The sequence below is a fragment of the Panthera onca genome, chromosome A2 (assembly GCF_046562875.1).
Source record: "Panthera onca isolate mPanOnc1 chromosome A2, mPanOnc1 haplotype 2, whole genome shotgun sequence".
NCBI classification, from domain to species: Eukaryota; Metazoa; Chordata; class Mammalia; order Carnivora; family Felidae; genus Panthera; species Panthera onca.
Window position 1 is genome coordinate 900,437 of NC_138340.1, and position 15,839 is coordinate 916,275.

The 15,839-nt window shown below is 62.9% G+C and overlaps 1 protein-coding gene across 3 annotated transcripts; it reads right to left on the bottom strand.

Moving 5' to 3' along the window:
- Positions 1-4,631: 4,631 nt before the first annotated feature.
- On the bottom strand, positions 4,632-11,672 carry ADAMTSL5 (ADAMTS like 5). 3 transcript variants are annotated; one of them, XM_060629738.3, is made up of 14 exons: positions 11,538-11,672; positions 10,977-11,257; positions 9,813-10,132; positions 9,343-9,538; positions 9,142-9,233; positions 8,837-8,897; positions 8,576-8,684; positions 7,125-7,252; positions 6,752-6,863; positions 6,315-6,401; positions 6,009-6,172; positions 5,669-5,867; positions 5,524-5,595; positions 4,632-5,190 (listed from the first exon to the last, which is right to left on the bottom strand). In XM_060629738.3, the coding sequence occupies exons 3-14, from the start codon at positions 9,866-9,868 to the stop codon at positions 4,889-4,891; spliced, it is 1,578 nt and encodes a 525-aa protein (XP_060485721.2). In that variant the 5' UTR covers positions 9,869-10,132; positions 10,977-11,257; positions 11,538-11,672; the 3' UTR covers positions 4,632-4,888. The 3 variants fall into 3 exon arrangements, with proteins under 3 accessions (XP_060485721.2, XP_060485722.2, XP_060485720.2); XM_060629739.3 differs by lacking the exon at positions 11,538-11,672 and having other exon boundaries at positions 5,669-5,855; positions 10,977-11,321; XM_060629737.3 differs by lacking the exon at positions 11,538-11,672 and having other exon boundaries at positions 10,977-11,319.
- Between the last annotated feature and the right edge of the window lie 4,167 nt (positions 11,673-15,839).

Genomic DNA, 15,839 nt, shown 5'->3' on the forward strand with positions numbered 1-15,839 from the left:
GCCCCGGGGGAAACACGGAGGAGCGTCAGGATGAACGAGGCAGATGCTCACAAGGCTTATACCTCCGTGGTTCTCCGCTGGGGGTGATGCTGCCCCAGGGGCATCAGACGATGTGGACACACTTGAGGTGTCTGTGCCGTGTCCCACAATCCCTCTCCCTGCCCCAGCAGTCCCAGCTTGTCCGCGGCTGGTGGTGGCCGCTGGCGAGCGATGGGTTCGATTCATTCGTTTGATCATTCAGCAACTATTGAGCACCCACTGTATGCCAGACACTGTTCCAACAGTCAAGGGAAGAGTGATGGCCCAGAGAGAGAAAAAAATCTCTGCTCCTGAGGATTTGGGGAGGCGATGATCAGCATGATAAACACGGATGTCAGAGGGAGGTGAATGTTCCAGGGAAACATGCAGTGGGGAGGTGGGGGGTGGCGGCAACGGTATCAGGAACAGTCAGAGAAGGACCTGTCTGCGGGAGTGACATTTGAGTAGAGGCATGAAGGAGATAGGAAAGTCAGGTCAGAGGCACGAGTCTTGCGAAAGCCAGGGCAAAAGTGATCCGGGCAGAGAGAAGAGCACGTACAAAGGTCCTGAGGTAGGACTGTGCCTGGCGGGCTAGAGGAAGAGTGGGGTGGTCAGCGTGGATGAGCTGAATGAGGGGGAGAAGGGAGGGGAGTCTGGGGTGAGCCTGAGCACACGGACGGCATGGTGAGGACTTTGGGTTTTGCTTGGGGACGCAGGCTTCGCTGGGATCGAGGGTAATCATTAAGGAGTCCCCCGCCCTGCTGAGAGGTCCACACGGGTTTTGGGGACAGGGATCTGGGAATCTGCTTTTCACTGGCCCAACTGTCTGAACAACGTGGGGTGGCCGTAGTCCGGGGAAAGGGTGGCGGTACCGGGCTCTCTGTGCACCTGGCGCTGTCCCCCGCCATCCAAGGGGGACAGCACAATGGGCTCTAGAGGTGTCCCTCCAGAGATGGTCCCCGGCCCACCCAGGGTCAGCTCACCACGTGGCAACAATGACATCTAGTCCCTCGGACTTGTTTTGTTTTTCACTTAAACATACGGAAGAGTGTCAGCAGTGACTCGGGGACAACATGGCCCCTCCCAGCCACCCGGCAGTGGCCACGTGCTTCCCTGTCCGGCTCAGAGCCGTGTCCATCAGACGCACCGCGTCGCTGGAGGGGTCGCTCACACGGTAGTGTCTGGGGCTGCTGGACAGGATTCATTTGGCTCGTGCGCACCATCCACCGTCGATGGAGTGGTCTCCAGCTTGTGGTTACTGCGACTCAAGCTGCCAGGAACATTCTAGAACCGGCCTTCGGTGAGCAGAGCTCTGGTTTCCTCGGGGCGCACACCTGTCAGAGAGTGCAGGGCGAGCATTTCTGAGTGTCGTGGGGTGGCTGGAAAGAGCCACGAGCACGCTGGGAGGCTTAAAATCACAGACATTTATTCTCCCACATTCTGGAAGCGGAGGTCAGGGTGTGGCAGGACCGAGCTCCTCCCTCGGCAGGCTCCAGGGCAAGGTCCTGTCCGCCTGTCCCAACTCCTGGAGGCCCCAGGCGTGCCTGGGCTCGTGGCCGCGTCCCTCCAGTGCCTGCCTCTGTGGCCATGTGGCTGTCTCCTCTGTCTCCGTCTAACAAAGACACTTGTCACTGGGTTTAGGGCTCACCTTGGTAATCCAGGATGATCTCGTCTTCAGACTCTTAGTTACGTCTGAAAAGGCCCTTTTGCCAAACAAGGTCCTGGTCACAGGTTCCGGAGACTAGGGTTCAGCCCGCCCAAAGTGGTCCCGCCAGTGTCCCCTGTGACCCGCAGGTAACCCTGTGGGCTGTAGGACGGCCCGGGGCTCTCAGCAGCGGTGGGGGCCCAGGCCCTCCGTGGGTTAACCCTGGCTCAGGGTCAGAGAGAGTAGGTGGGCCCGGGGCAGGCATTAGGGGGGTGCTGGCCGCAGAGAATTAAACATAGTAAGAAAAGCATCAGGACCCCAGAGCCAGCGATGTCGTGGGGAAAACTTCAGGGGGCGAAGGAAACCATCGTTGCCGGAATCGCTATGTTACGGACGGGACGCAAGCTTCGAACTCGCATTTGTGTTCTTTACCCTTTAACAAACCCTGTGGGTTCAGAGAAGCCCCAGTGATGACCCACCTGTCGCGGCCAAGGGAGCTCGCTGCAGGGAAGTCTGACCGTCCTCGCTCGTGGTCCCTTCCGGCGACCACATGGGCACTGTGTATCCCCATGGGGACACAGGGACTGCTAAAAACCGAGACCGGGGATTGTGGAGAGGACGACACAGCCCTGGGGTCACCCCGTTTCTGCCATTCTCTGACCACCTGGAGTGCGTGTTCGTGCGCGGGATTTGAACATCTGTACAATCCCAGCGGCGTCTTTTCTCTCTTAAGTGTTCAAGTGTTTGTTTTATTTCATTTTATTTTAATTTTTTTATTTATTTATTTATTTTTTTTTTTTTTTGAGACAGAGAGAGACAGAACATGAACACAGGAGGGTCAGAGAGAGGGGGAGACACAGAACCCGAAGCAGGCTCCAGTCCCCGAGCGGTCAGCACAGAGCCCGACTTGGGGCTCGAACTCACAGACTGTGAGATCATGAGCTGAGCCGAAGTCGGATGCTCAACCGACTGAGCCCCCCAGGCGCCCCCCCCTCGTGTTTCTTTAAAAATTTTTTTTATTGTTTTTTATTTATTTTTGAGACAGAGAGAGACAGAGCATGAATGGGGGAGGGGCAGAGAGAGAGGAAGACGCAGAATCTGAAGCAGGCTCCAGGCTCTGAGCCATCAGCCCAGAGCCCGACGCGGGGCTCGAACTCACGGACGTGAGATCGTGACCCGAGCCGAAGTCGGACGCTCAACCGACTGAGCCCCCCAGGCGCCCCCTCGTGTTTCTTTTAAAGCGAAAGAGCAAATCAGGACATCAAGGGACCGTCCGCAGCGACTGGTACGCGATCGGCCCTGGAAACGATGTTGCCTCACGGAGCGGGGTGCCACTCAGGGGTCCTGTCTGCCAGGGTGCATCCCGCACTGGTCTCTCCTCCACCGGCTGGGCCAGCCGGTCCGGGAGCTCAGGCAGGGCTGCCCCGTGGACCCCCCCCCCCCCCCAGTCCCCGACATAGCCCACTCAGTGGCAGAGGTGCAGGGACAACCTCGGGCAGCCCTGACGGGCACAAAGGGGCCTTGGGTGTAGGTGCCAGTGTCAGGAAGCCAGAGTGTGGGGAGAGGTGTTGCTGAGGAAGGCTAGCACCCAGGGGAGAGGCAGGGGCCCTCTGGGTGCAGGCATCACCAGGTGCCTAGCGTCCCTTCCTTTCCCGTCCTACCACCAGGGGGCGCCCAGGCCCCACACCACCCTCCAGCACTGTGCCCCGTTTAACACGGGGGGAAGGGGGGCCCAGGGGGGCCCCAGCTTCAGTACTTGCCGCAGGGACGGGGCCAGGTCTGGGACCCAGAGGCAGGGGAAGGAGTCCGAGGGATGCGGTTCCCATGCTCAGAGCTGCGAGGGGCTGAAAGGATACTCGCAGATGGGGAAACTGAGGCCCAGGGAGGGGCAGAGTCCGGCCACAGGTCACCTGCAAGGTCAGGCACTGAGCCTGAGACCCACAGTTGAGCGTCCTGTGTCCTAAAGGAAAACACAACCACGGACGGTACAGAAGACCAGACTGTCCCATCCAGGGAGAGAAGGTAAAGGGTGGCCCTTCCAGAGTGCCCCGAGAAGCTTTGTTGGGTGACACCCTCCAGGTACCTCCAATTCACACTTGGCCTAGGTCTGCCCTCCTGGCCCCAGAAGACTGATGAGTAGAACATATCCAGGAGAACACAGGAGGACAGGGACCGGGGCCCTGGGTGGCATGAGATGGCAGTGTGGCCCTCAGGGGGCGTGGGGAGGGGGCACTGGACCAGGAGGAGGAGGAGGGCTGGGGTGCACGTGAGAGTGTGTGCACACACCGTGACAGCGTGACCGTGGGTCTGACTCCCAGCACATCCTGGAATTTCTGCAGCCGCGTATGTGTCACTGGGGTGTCCTCGTCGTAAAAGTGCTCGCAAAGATTAAATAGGGAGAAACAGGGATGGAGGGCAGTGTTGTCCGAAAGAAACCCAGCCAGGGGCATCTGGCCAGCTCAGTCGGGGGAGGATGTGATTCTAGGTCTCCGGGTTGTGGGTTCGGGCCCCACATCGGGCGTAGACATTATTTTAAAAATAAAATCGAAAGGAAGGAAGGAAGGAAGGAAGGAAGGAAGGGACGAAGGAGGAGAAAAGGAAAAAAAGGAAAGGAAAGAAAGAAAGACCCAGCCAGACTTGCTGAGGCGCTCAAGATTATCTCCGAACTTCCTGGTGGCCGGGGCAAAAGGGGAAATGGGTACCTTCCAGTACCTGGGTAGGCGTGTCTTCTAGGGAGCATGTCTGTTGGAGACAGTGTCTCTGAACACATGAGGCGTACGTGTGTCAGTGAGAAGAGAGAGCACAGAGTGTCAGGGAGTTAAACAGCAGTGAACGTCCTGGTAACCAGGGCAAGAGGGGAAACTGCTCTATTCCAAGGTCTTGTTGGGCAGCCTTCCTTTGGGCCATGCCCGTTTGTGACAGTGTCTCTACGAAAGAGAGCATGGGGCAAAGCAAATAAAAGCAGACACAAAGTTTCTAAGTATAAATCATCTATGAGCTTCCTGGCAGCCAGAGTGAGAGAGGAAATAAGAGCGTCTCTTCAGTGTGTCCTCCCTCACCAGTGCCTCCTGCTCATGACAGTGGATCTGACTGTGCAGGGACAGCTAAGCATGTGGAGTAGGCGGGAAGCCACTGGAAGCCGGGGCAAGACGGGAAATACGCTGAGTTTGAGCCCGGTCAGGCACGCCTCTGTTGCTGTAGGTGGCAGGGGCCCGGTCCCGCGGCTCAGGCGGGGCAGTGTCGGGCAGCCAGGCGCACGCGGCTGTCCTCGGCAGGGCTCCACGCTCGGGCGTAGCCAGCGTGGGGCAGCAGCAGCCGGTCCCGAGTGCCGTCAGGGCTGATGAGGCGCTGGACGGCCAGCAGGTACTCGCGATGGAGGTCCAGCCGCGGGCAGGGGCAGCGACCCAGGGCCCACACGTACTCCAGGGCCCGCAGTGGCGAGCGGTTCTTATAGATGAGCTGCACGCGAACCTCATAGCGCGTCTCCTGGGCCTGTTGGAGGCGGCTCAGCACTCGGGCCCTGAACACTGTGGGCAGGACTTAGCTGAGGCCGACTGGACACTCCACCCTGGGCACCCCCCCTCAGGTGCACCCCGTTGCCAGAGAAAGGAACCGGGGCCAGATGGAGCACTGGGGGTCCCTGGGGACTGTGGAGAGGGGCCTGGGATCAAGGAGGGGTCCAAGTTCAGATGAGGGCAAAGGGTCAGATCAAGGAGTCCCATTAGGGGCAGAAGGAGTCAAGTCGGAGTCAGATCAAGGAGTCAAGGGTAAGGTCAGATCGCCGTCAGGGGTCAGCAGGACAGGGCTGAAGTTCAGGTCAACCAGGAGTCAGGTAACGGTTGGGGTCAGGAGTCTCTCACCGAAGTCGCCGCCGCAATAGTGGAGCAGCCGGTGCGCGCGACCTCGAGTGTCTGGGCAGGGGGAGCAGGGGTCTGTGGGGGGCGCACGGTGAGGGGCACGGACCTCAGCTGCCTGCTAGCTCCCACCGGGCCGTCCCCACCTCACCTGGGGCGGGGGGCGGGGTCCTCGGGGAAACGGCGACCGGGGCCGCGGGGGCTTCAGCGGGCTGTGGTTCCACCTCCCGAGGCTGCGGCTGCCGCAGGGACCAGCCGAGGGCCTGCGCCTGCGCCTGGAAGGGGCCGTAGCGCTCCCGAGGGAGCCAGAACTCGAACTCGATGCCGGGGTTGGGCTCCTGCAGGAGGACCTGGAGGGGTGTCACGCCGAGGGAGCCGCACTCGGACCCGATGGCCCAGCTTCCCCCCTCCGGCCCCCGTCCCCCCGCCCCCATCCAGTAGCCAACCGCCCCCTCCATCTCCCAGCTGCCCCCGCAGAGCCTGGGCCGCACCTGCAGGAGCAGGTCTTGGGAGGTGGGCCCAGCCGCGCGCAGCGTCTCCTCTGGCCCCGCAGCGCGGGTGTAGACCACACGGGTGCCCGCCGCCTCGTAGGTCCCGGGTGGGCTGACCGCCCAGTTCCCGTTGAGCACGTAGCGCCCGTCGACCCCTATCAGCGCTGCAAGGGAAAGGTCAGCCCGGGCTCCGGGAACCGGCCCGTTCCGCCTCCCGCACCCCTTCCCCCCCAGCCGCAGCCGCAGCCTCCCCGGCTGTATCCGAGGCGGCCAGCAAGACGCCTCCCCCTTCGGGCCCTGCGATACCCAGGTGGTTGCGGCTCCGGTGGGCCACGCGGATGTGTCTGGCGCCCTCGGGGATCAAGGTCACGTTCCAGTACCCAGCGAAGGCACCTGGGCGGAAGGAAAGGAGGGCGTTGGGCGCGAGTGGGAGGGTATTTGAGGGATGAGTTGAGGATTAAATGAGATACTGCGGTAAGCAGGTTAGCCAGGGTCCTGGCACCTCCACAACGCTCGGTAAACTTTTGGAGGTAAGATTATTCTCGCTTAAGTGCAGCTGGGAAAGGGTTAAAACCCCATCTGTTCCGGGAAGGGCGGGGCCATCTGACAGTAACCAGTCAGAATGAAGAGAGGGAGGGGGCTGGGCCACGGACTGCCCAATCAGCTCGGGATTTCGCTTCCGGGCCCGAGGCTCGTTAAAGGGCCCGCTCTGGGCAAGCGGGTACGACGGGGAGGGCGGTCACCGGAGTCACGGAACACGCGCTGCACGAAAAGGCACGACTCGTTGGCGCCGCCGCAGCGGCCGCAGTGATCTTCGCGGGCGTCCGAGCCTAGCAAACCGTCACAGCCGGCGCTCTACAGGGGCGGGGAGGACGAGCGCGGCTTCGCGGACAGCCCCTGGCCTGGGACAGCCCTAGGAGGCGGGGCCGGGGGGGGGGGGGGGAACCTAAGGGGAAAGGGGCGGAGTGGAGCCTGGCATGGGCGGGACATGGGGCGGGGTGGGTGCGGTCCTGGGGGCGGGGCTTGGAGAAGGGGGCGGGACCCGGGAGAGAAAGGAGTGGGGTCCGTGGCCAGGGCCTGGATGTGGACGGGGGGCGGGGCCCGGCGAGGCCTTACGAGGCAGCGGCCGGCCACGCAGAGCCCCTGGGCCCCGGGGCTGCAGGGGGTGCCGTCCAGGACGCGGCCGAAGGTGTGGTAGAAGGCGTGCCCCTCGGCCAGGCAGTGAAGGTCGCACTGGTTGGGCGCTGGGGACAGAAGGAATTGTTGGGCCAGTCCAGGACGTCTGTCGGGGCTTCTGGCCTCCTCCCCCTCAGGCATGTGCGGCCCAGGGACTCAGCCAAAGCCACACTTGGAGGCTTTGGTTAGAGCCAGGATTGGAACTTAGGTGGCGTCTGCCTTCAGCTCCCAGACCCTCCCAGGCAAGTACCCGGGGCCCACGCATGCATGCATTCCTGTCAAGCCCTAACATTAGGGAGCCCATTGTTCATACTTTCGTCCTGCAAACGTTCACAGAGCACCTACTACTTTCCCGACACCGTTCCAGGCTCTGGGGTATGGCAGTGGGCAGAAGTCACTCAGCACACGGGCCCTGCACCCCGCATGTGCCCAATAAAAAGTGCCCAGTGCTGAAGCACCTGGGTGGCTCAGTCAGTTACGTGTCGACTCCGGCTCAGGTCATGATCTCACAGTTTGCGAGTTCGGGCCCCGCACTGGGCTCTCTGCAGTGGGCACAGAGCTGGCTTTGAATCCTCTGTCCCCCCCCTCCCTCTGCCCCTTCCTCTCTCTGTCTCTCAAAAATAAATAAACAGTGGGAGAAAAAGAATTTTAAAAAAGGAGTATTCAGTACTGACTGAATGCAGAGCAGCTGGGTGTGTCACTGGCCCTCCCCCGGACTCAGTTTCCCGGCTGCCTGGCAGTGGGGCACAGTGGACAGTCTGGTCACAGGCTCAAGCTCACAGCCGCAGGGATCCGTGCTCCTCCTGGCTCCCACTTCTCTGAGCCTGGCTGGCAGACCCTGCCTGGCACAGAGCCCAAGCTGGCCTTGGAGGGCCTCTGGGGGGGGGGGGGGAGTGGGGGGGGATCATGGCAAATTTCCTCTAATTCTTAGGGGGGGAAAAACACACAAAAAACCAAAACACCCACGAGGCTGACCGATGGAATCTTCTCCATTGTCAGCTTTTCTTATCTGTATCTGCTTCCACTATGGTGTCTAAAGCTGTCTGTTTCCCTTAAATGCGGAGGCACACTGCCCCGGGCACACAGTTACATAACTTGCTATTTTCAGCTAAACGCGGCGACAATTCCTGCCACCGGGATAAGTTTGAGAACTGTTGGCCTCTGGATACGGCTCCACGCAAATCCTCAGGCTGTGTTCAACCCCGTGCAGAACGAACCCTGCCTCCCTGTGCTGCTTCATACCTCACACCTGCTTTCCCCTCCACTTCAACTCCTATGCATCCTTCAAAGCCCCAGTGCTGATGTTCTCTTGCAATCCTCTGGTCGTCTTTCTTTCTCAGCAGCCCCTTCGCCCTGCCTCCTGTGGACCAACAGGAGGCAAGGCTACTCACCACCGTAGAAGGGCACCCACTGGTAAGTCTTCTGGGTGCCTAGGACGGGGTGGCCATTGTAGAGGGCACACTGGAGGTCTCGGAATGGAATGGCCCCTGGGGGACAGTCCTGAGGACAAAGATGGGTAGGTCCGAGGCTGGGAGAGCCCCAGGGGAGCCCAGAGAGCCTGGCAGGGCGGCAGGTGTATTTGGGGGGCACGAGTGGGGAAGCAGGAAGTCTTCAAGGCGCACCCGAGGGCCCCGGAGGCGGACAGAACTTACCGGCAAATGGCAGTGGCGGTACTCATGGGTGTCTCCCCAGCATGTGTCTAACCCGGGAAGCCTACAAGGAACAAGAGGGCCAGAGTGTGGTCGGGACCCCCAGTAACCCTCTTTCCAGAGCTGGCCTGCCCACCCTTGGGCCCGGCCGCCCCCACCCACATTCCAGCCGGATCAGTGGGATTAGAAGGCACAGCATGTGTGGGCAGGCAGAGGGTGCGGCCAGCAGTGGGGCGGGCTGGCGGGAGAGGAGGGGCAGGCACCCCCCTCCCACCCCACCCTGCTAAGCCCCAGCTTTCTGCGCTCACCAGATGCAGCGGCGGCTGCGCACAGAGACACCCCGCCCACAAGAGCTGGAACAGCGACTCCAGGAACCCCAGGGGGTCCACTCACCTGGACCCTACTTGGGGAGAGAGAGGCACCATCGGCCTGGAGACAAGCCAGTGGCCCCCACACCGCCGGCCAGGTCCCCAAGCCCACTGGCTCCCTGGACTCGTGTCCCCCCTTACCTGGGCACTGCCCCCTAAACCACAGTTCAGGAGGGTCCACAGCAGAAGCAGGTTCTGGAGGGGGCGGGGTGTGGGGGAGCAGAGAGGGCGCGGCAGTGGGGGCGCCAGCAGGCCGGGGTCGGAACCCCAGCTCTGTGCCCACTGGCTGTGTGATTTGGGGCAGTCATTTAACCTCTCTGGGCCTCTGTTCTTGTCTCTAAAAAGTGGGGTAATAACAGGGCCCCCGTTACAGGAAAATCTGAGGGGTCCGTCAGACCAGATAAGAAAAGCAGGCTGCACAGAGCCTGGTGAGGGGGAGGGAGAGCTCAAAGAATTATCTGCTTTTATTGCTATTGTTTGCCATCTGATTACATGCACACAGCAAGTGCTTAATCTGTGTCTGATTACGGAAGGAACCATTCCGGGACAGTGCACAGGAATCTCCAGTGTCGGGACCCCATCACCACTCTCCCCACCGTCAACGCGTCTACCTTTCTGTGTGGCCAAGGGCCAGCCACTCCACATCCCCAGGCCTCAGTTTCCCCATCTGTACAATGGGGATCAGCTGGTCTCAGTCCAGCGCTGAATGAGGGACTGCGGAGAAGGTGCGGCTGGCGGGGCTGGCTCGGGGGCTGAGTCCCGGGCAGAAGCCCCCTGGCTGCACCTGGGCCTCCAGGGCCACCTCGGCTCCCAGACCTGTGGTGGCAGGGAGCCCCTGGATTGGGGGTCACAAGGCGGGTTGACCTGGCCCCAGTCCAGCCGGTGCCCCGTGACCTCATGTGCAGAGGGTGTGGGCTCCACCAAGGGCAGCCTGCAGAGGAAAAGGAGCCACTGATGAGGGTAGTGCAGGAAAGAGGGAGGCCTCTGGGGGTGAGTGGACTGGAGGGGTAGACTTGTCTCCCAGGGCCTCAGTTTCCCCATCTGTCAGAGAAAGGGTGAAGTCCCTTGCCATCCACACCCTCCTCGTGACCATGGCATTGCCAGAGAAAGGCGGAGGGAAGCGGCCACCCCGTGAGTCCTTTCTCAGGCCAGGGCCAGGGTGCCCAAAGGACTGAAAGAACCAGCTGGAGTTCTCCAGCCCTGAGTTCCAGGGCCCTGGTCCTGTACCAGTGGACTCTGGACCCTCTCCAGCCTCAGTTTCCCTGGTTCTCAGGCGCTGACATTCGGACCTGGGGCATCAGGCGCTGGGACGCATGGTGGCCCCGGGTGCTGAGAACCTTGGGGACCACTGGGCAGGGCCCTTCTCTGCCCAGAGCTGTGTAGCCGGCTGTATCTGTGCCCCTCTGAACCCCGAGTCCGGGCTGGCCTTGGAGAGCTGAGATGGGGGGGTGGCCTTTCCACACGCAGCCCCCTCCCACCACACGCACCAAGCGCTAGCCCCTGGGGTGGGAGTCCAAACCCGGTGCTAGAAGCGCCATTTTTCCCAGAGAACCCTCCCCGAGGAGCATGACACTTCCCGTTTTGGCCGCGCCCCAGCCTGCATGTGTGATCCCGGAGCAAGCCGCACCTCTAGGCCTCAGTTTCCCCAGGAGGGGGCGGGGATGAGCTCTCTCCCACCCTGGGATCGCTGCCAGGCCAGCCCCTCACCGGCCCGGGCCCGGCGACGGGGAGGAGACGCCGGCCGGGATTGTGGGGGGATAGGAAGAGGGACTTACCGGCTACGGAGAGCCCAGGCGGCACGTCCCGGCTCCCCGGGCGGCCGCAGGACAGGCGGAAGCGGCGGGGCCCGCGGGGAGGGGCGGGGGGAGCCAGGAGCAGCCCCTCCCACCCGGCCTCCCAGGGCGCGCCCAGGCCGGGGTCCGGCGGAGGGGCAGCCCCGTGCGCCCTCGCGCGGCGGTTGCGCGCCTCGGCGCGGATCTACGGCAGGGGACTGCCCCGCGCGGGCGCCGGCGCCTCAGACCACGGCCTGGTGTTCCAGAGTCCGTATCCCGGTGACCTTGGAAAGCCCCGGGGCGGGAGAGACGTGAGGGAACCGACCGCCTCTACCCCCCCCCCCGCCCCCCCCCCCCCCCCCGCCCACCCCGGGGCTGCTATTCCGGGCGTCGCGCTCAGGGCTCGGGAATGTGCGAGAACCGAGGTGGCCCTGCCGTGGTTCCGGGAGTCCGGGACGCTGTCCCGTTTCCACCGACGCCTAGATCGCGTCCCCGCGAGGGTCCCCATTCCCGGTCAGTACCTCCCTCCCCTGGTCCTTCCCCCGAAGCCTCCCTCAACGTTACCCTACTGAGGAACCCGCGCGCCCGGTTGCAATCCTGAGGCTCCCACTCCGGGTCCCGGCCACCCCAGAGCAGGGCCCCAATGCACTGGGAGAAGCTCAGCTCGAGGGGCCGGGCGTGGGGGGCGGAGAGCCCCCTTCCAGCCCCTCCAGGAGCATTCCCGGGCACTGCTGTCACCAGAGGACGTGCCCCACCCTGCCTTCCGCCCTCCCAGGCTGAGCAGCGATTTGGAACCAGACCCTCTCGCGCAGGGGCGTGCCCCCGCCCCATGACTTATTTTCCCATCGGGACAGTGGGGTCCGCAGAGTTCCTCACCGAGACATTTCCAAGTGGACCTCAGCTCTTTCCGGGGACTGGCAAGGACAGGGTCCCCCTAGGGCTCCTCGTCACCCCCGCCTTTCCCAGCTTAGCATGGGCACACTGACCCCTCACCCTGCCCACGCAGGGAGGCAGCAGGGGCCCTGGGCTCACCCCTCCCCTGCCTCCTTGCTGTTGCCCATGAGGCTTCCTGACAGGTTCGAGAAGATGGGGCCACCGAGGGGTCGATGAACGGCCTGCCCCCCTGGTCGCTGGGCAAGCCCATGCTCAGCTTGATTGCCCCCCCTCCTGGAAGCCGGCTGTGGGGTGTCCGGCCCTGACCACAGGGACGGGGGTGCCGGTCCAGCTCTGTCTGCCCACCAGCCTGGAGGGGCTCGGGGCAGGGCCGCTCAAGGCCATCTGTTCAGGCAGTGTTTACTGAGCATGTACTATGCGCAGGGGGAGCCAGGAACAGCCCTGCTAACCAGGCAATCCTGCCTCTTGTTCAGGACACAGAGAAGGGTCCCAGGCCCCCTGCAGGTGGGGTTGGAGGGAGGCCCTCGCCCAAGAGGTGATCACCAGGAGGAGGGGGCAGCCCAGGCAGAGGAAACAGCGCGTGCAGAGCCCCGGAGGCTAGAATGAGAGAAAAAGGGACAGTCAGGAGGGTGGGGGGGGGTGGGGTGGGGGGAGGTCAGAGAGGGGCCAAGGGGTGGAGGCCAGGGCGGTGGGAGTCGTGCCCTAGTTTGGGAGAAGCCACCCCTGGCTGCTGTCGGGGCAGGAAAGCAGCGAAGAGGCAGCCGCCTCCTGCGGGGACCGGCGTTGTGCGGCCCTGCAGGGTGGAGGTGGGGAGGGGGCGCGCAGCTGTCGGGGAGTGGAGCGTATAGGCTCCCGCAGGAGCCCCGTCGGGAAGAGGTGAGGCGGGAGCTTGGCCGGAGCTGCTGGGAAGGGAGGTGCCCATTTGCTGCGGGAGGGTGGGAGTGGGGAGGGCAGGTCCAGAGGTCACTTCCGGATGGGTGTGGGGGGACACGTCTGGGGGTCAACCAAGAAGAGGCTGGGAGAGCAGGGGCTGTGTCCTGCAGGACGTGTGGGCGTCCTTGGCACGGCGGGATGTCTAGAGTCACGGATGAGGTCACGGGGCGTGAGCGAGGACTGAACGGAGACTGGGGCCTGCGTCCCAGGGGCCCCGGGGTGGGCGGGGTGGGGGGGGGCGGTGCTAGGGGCCGAGGGACAGGGAGCCTCTGGGCGGAAGGAGGGCGGACCGGTGGATCAGCGCTGCCGGAGGCGCTCAGTGACTCGGTGAGGTGAAGCGTGGTTGGAGGGGGGCTGAGAGAGGACAGCAGGAGTGGGGGTGGGGGGCGCCTACGGCGGGCGTGAGCTGGGGCCCGGGGCCCGGCGGGCGTCGGAAGTAAATCGGGTTTGGTCCCGCAGCTCCCCCTAGTGGACAAGCGCCCTGCCTCGGAGGTGCGTCTTCGCTCCGCGGCGCGCACACAGCAGTCCCCGAGGCCCGCAGGGAGGGTACGCAGCAGGTGCTTGGCCCTGCACGGGGGCCTAGCGCCTGGGGAGATGCCGCTCACGGCGCCGGGTGGGGATGGGGTGCAGATACGGTGTCCTGGGCCCGCGCCCCTGCCCCTGCTCCCCCGGGCCCCAGCCTCCCGCCTCCGCGCTCCGGCGGCCGCCCGGCCGGACTCGGCAGATTCCCAGGGAAGGAGGCCAAGAGCTCGGGCGGGAACCTCGCGCAGGTGGAGGGGTGGCCGCGAGGTTCAGCCTCCGGGTGCGGCGGCATCTCGGCCCCTCCCCCGCCCCTCCCGGTGCCCCGGCCTCGACCTCCAATAGGGGGGCAGTCCGTGCGGTCCCTCACCCTGAGCTCTAGCCCGGGCCGTCCCTGAGGCAGAGGGGACACCGGTCCTGCGGATGTGGGTCGGCTGGGCTCTGCTACCTCTGAGGCCTTGTGACCTTGTGGCTTAGGAAGTGCCCAGGAGCGGCCCTCGTGGCCTCCTGGTGCACCACTCCACCCCCCCAACTCCCCGTGGCCTCCTGTGATCCCTCGGGCCTGGCCACGTGGTCCCCAGGGCACTTCAGCCTCCTGCGGAGATGGGGTGGGGGGGTTCCTGCCACCCGCGCTCCAGAACTCTGGGTCTCTGGAGCGCCCGAGATGAATCCTCACCCCATTCAATGGGTCGGGACACTGAGGTGTGGAGGGACCGAGCTGCACGCAGCAGGGTCCCCACATCTGAATGGGTGAGGGAGTGGCGGGAGGGGGGCTTGGGGACACTGGAGGCAGGACCTGGAGAGCAAGGGGAGCTGGACAGGAGCGTGAGGGAGAGAGTGTTCCCAGCAAAGGCCAGGTGGCTGGGGGCCCAGGGCGAGGACGCCTGGCGGGGAGGCCTGTGCAGCTGGATGGGGTGGCGGTGGGGGCCGGGGGGGGGGGGAGGTTACTCACACATGGCCTGTCGTCTAAGGTGTTCGCCTCAAATCAAGAAAGTTACGCACGATGTGGTGCCATTTACGGAAGAGAATATCCCTGGCACATAAACTCTGACAGGAAGCGGAAAGGAATAAACCCCGCCTGTCGCCCACGATGATCTCCGGGCAGGGTTACGGGTGACTGCGTTCCTGCTTCTGACTCTGATTTCTTTAAGAGCGTTTTTATTTCAGGGGCGCCCGGGGGGCTCAGTCGGTTGAGCATCCGACTTCGGCTCAGGTCACGATCTCAGGGTTCGTGGGTTCGAGCCCCGCGGTCAGCGCGGAGACCGCTTCGGACCCTCTGTCCCCCTCTGTCTCTCTGCCCCACCCCCGCTCGCGCCCTCCTCTCTCCAAGATAAATAAAAACATTATAAAGGTTTTTTAAAAAGAGAAGTTCTATTTTGGAATAATTTTACATTTATAGAAAGTTGCAAAGATGTGAGAGTTTCTGTCTACTCTTTCTCATCAGTGGTATAATCCACCGCCCCAAGAGGTCCCTGTCCTCGTCCTCAGAACCTGCAGACGTGTCCCCTCATGCGGCAGAGGGGACCTTGTCAAGGCCCCTGAGGCGGGAGTGACCCTGGGGGCCCGGGGGACCCGGCGTCGTCACAAGAGGGAGGCAGAGAGCCGGGCGGACCCCGTGCTGCTGGCCTTGAGGATGAGGGGGGGCCGCGGGCCCAGGATGCGGGGCCTCTGGAAGCCGGAAAAGGGGGGAGAGGGGGCTCCCTGGGGCTCTGGGGGGAACCGGCCCTGCCCACGCCCGGGTGTTAGGACTTCTGACTCCACAACATGAGGTTGATAAACGTGTGATTCTTTTTAAAGCCACCAAACGTGTGGTAATTTGTTACAGAAACCCTAGGAGACAAGCACTCTTGTCGCAACTCAGACACCGATATTGGAGTGTTGCAATGACCGATTGATGATATTAGGAATTGCCATGACTACTGACCAAACTCCACCTTTTATTTGGAGTTCTCTATGTGTTGTTGTTGTTGTTGTTTTCTTTTTTGAAACTGATTCCCTTTTTCTGTTCCAGGATCTTGTCCAGGATCCCACATGACAATGAGCTATTTTTCTCGTAATTGGTAAAAAAAAAAAAAAAAAAGACCCGGGCAGATAAAATACGGATTACGCCTCTAGAAATCTGGCCGGCTCTGACGCTCAAACAGCACCTCGCTCACAGCCGGAGTCAACCGATGTCCCTGAATAGAGGTCGAGGCCGCATCCGGCTGGAGAGAGGACAGCAGGGAAAGTGTCCCCCTGCAGGGACAGCGCCCCCTGAGGACCCTGAGGGCACGCCCGCCGCAGGCAGGGTCGCGGGCAGTCTGGAGAGGGTCTGCGCTTGCGTGGGGCCACCCAGCAGGTCGGCACCCATGGGGCACACGGCAGGGTCAGACACAGACCGGTGTCTTCGTGTGACATGTCCAATCTGGTGGGACGGGAACCAGCAGACCTACAAGGACGTGCATAATTTCAAGTTGTGAAGGACTACAGAGGGAATCACGGGGTGGAGGTGGCCTCCTAGCTGCTAGCAGAGGAGAAGGA

Coding starts and splice junctions, on each gene's coding strand:
- ADAMTSL5 (XM_060629738.3), bottom strand. CDS start 9,868: ATGGGGAAACTGAGGCCTGGGGATGTGGAGTGGCTGGCCCTTGGCCAC. Junction 8,685..8,836: donor ACCGCCACTGCCATTTGCCG/GTAAGTTCTGTC, acceptor CTTTGTCCTCAG/GACTGTCCCCCAGGGGCCAT. Junction 5,191..5,523: donor CTATTGCGGCGGCGACTTCG/GTGAGAGACTCC, acceptor TCCTGCCCACAG/TGTTCAGGGCCCGAGTGCTG.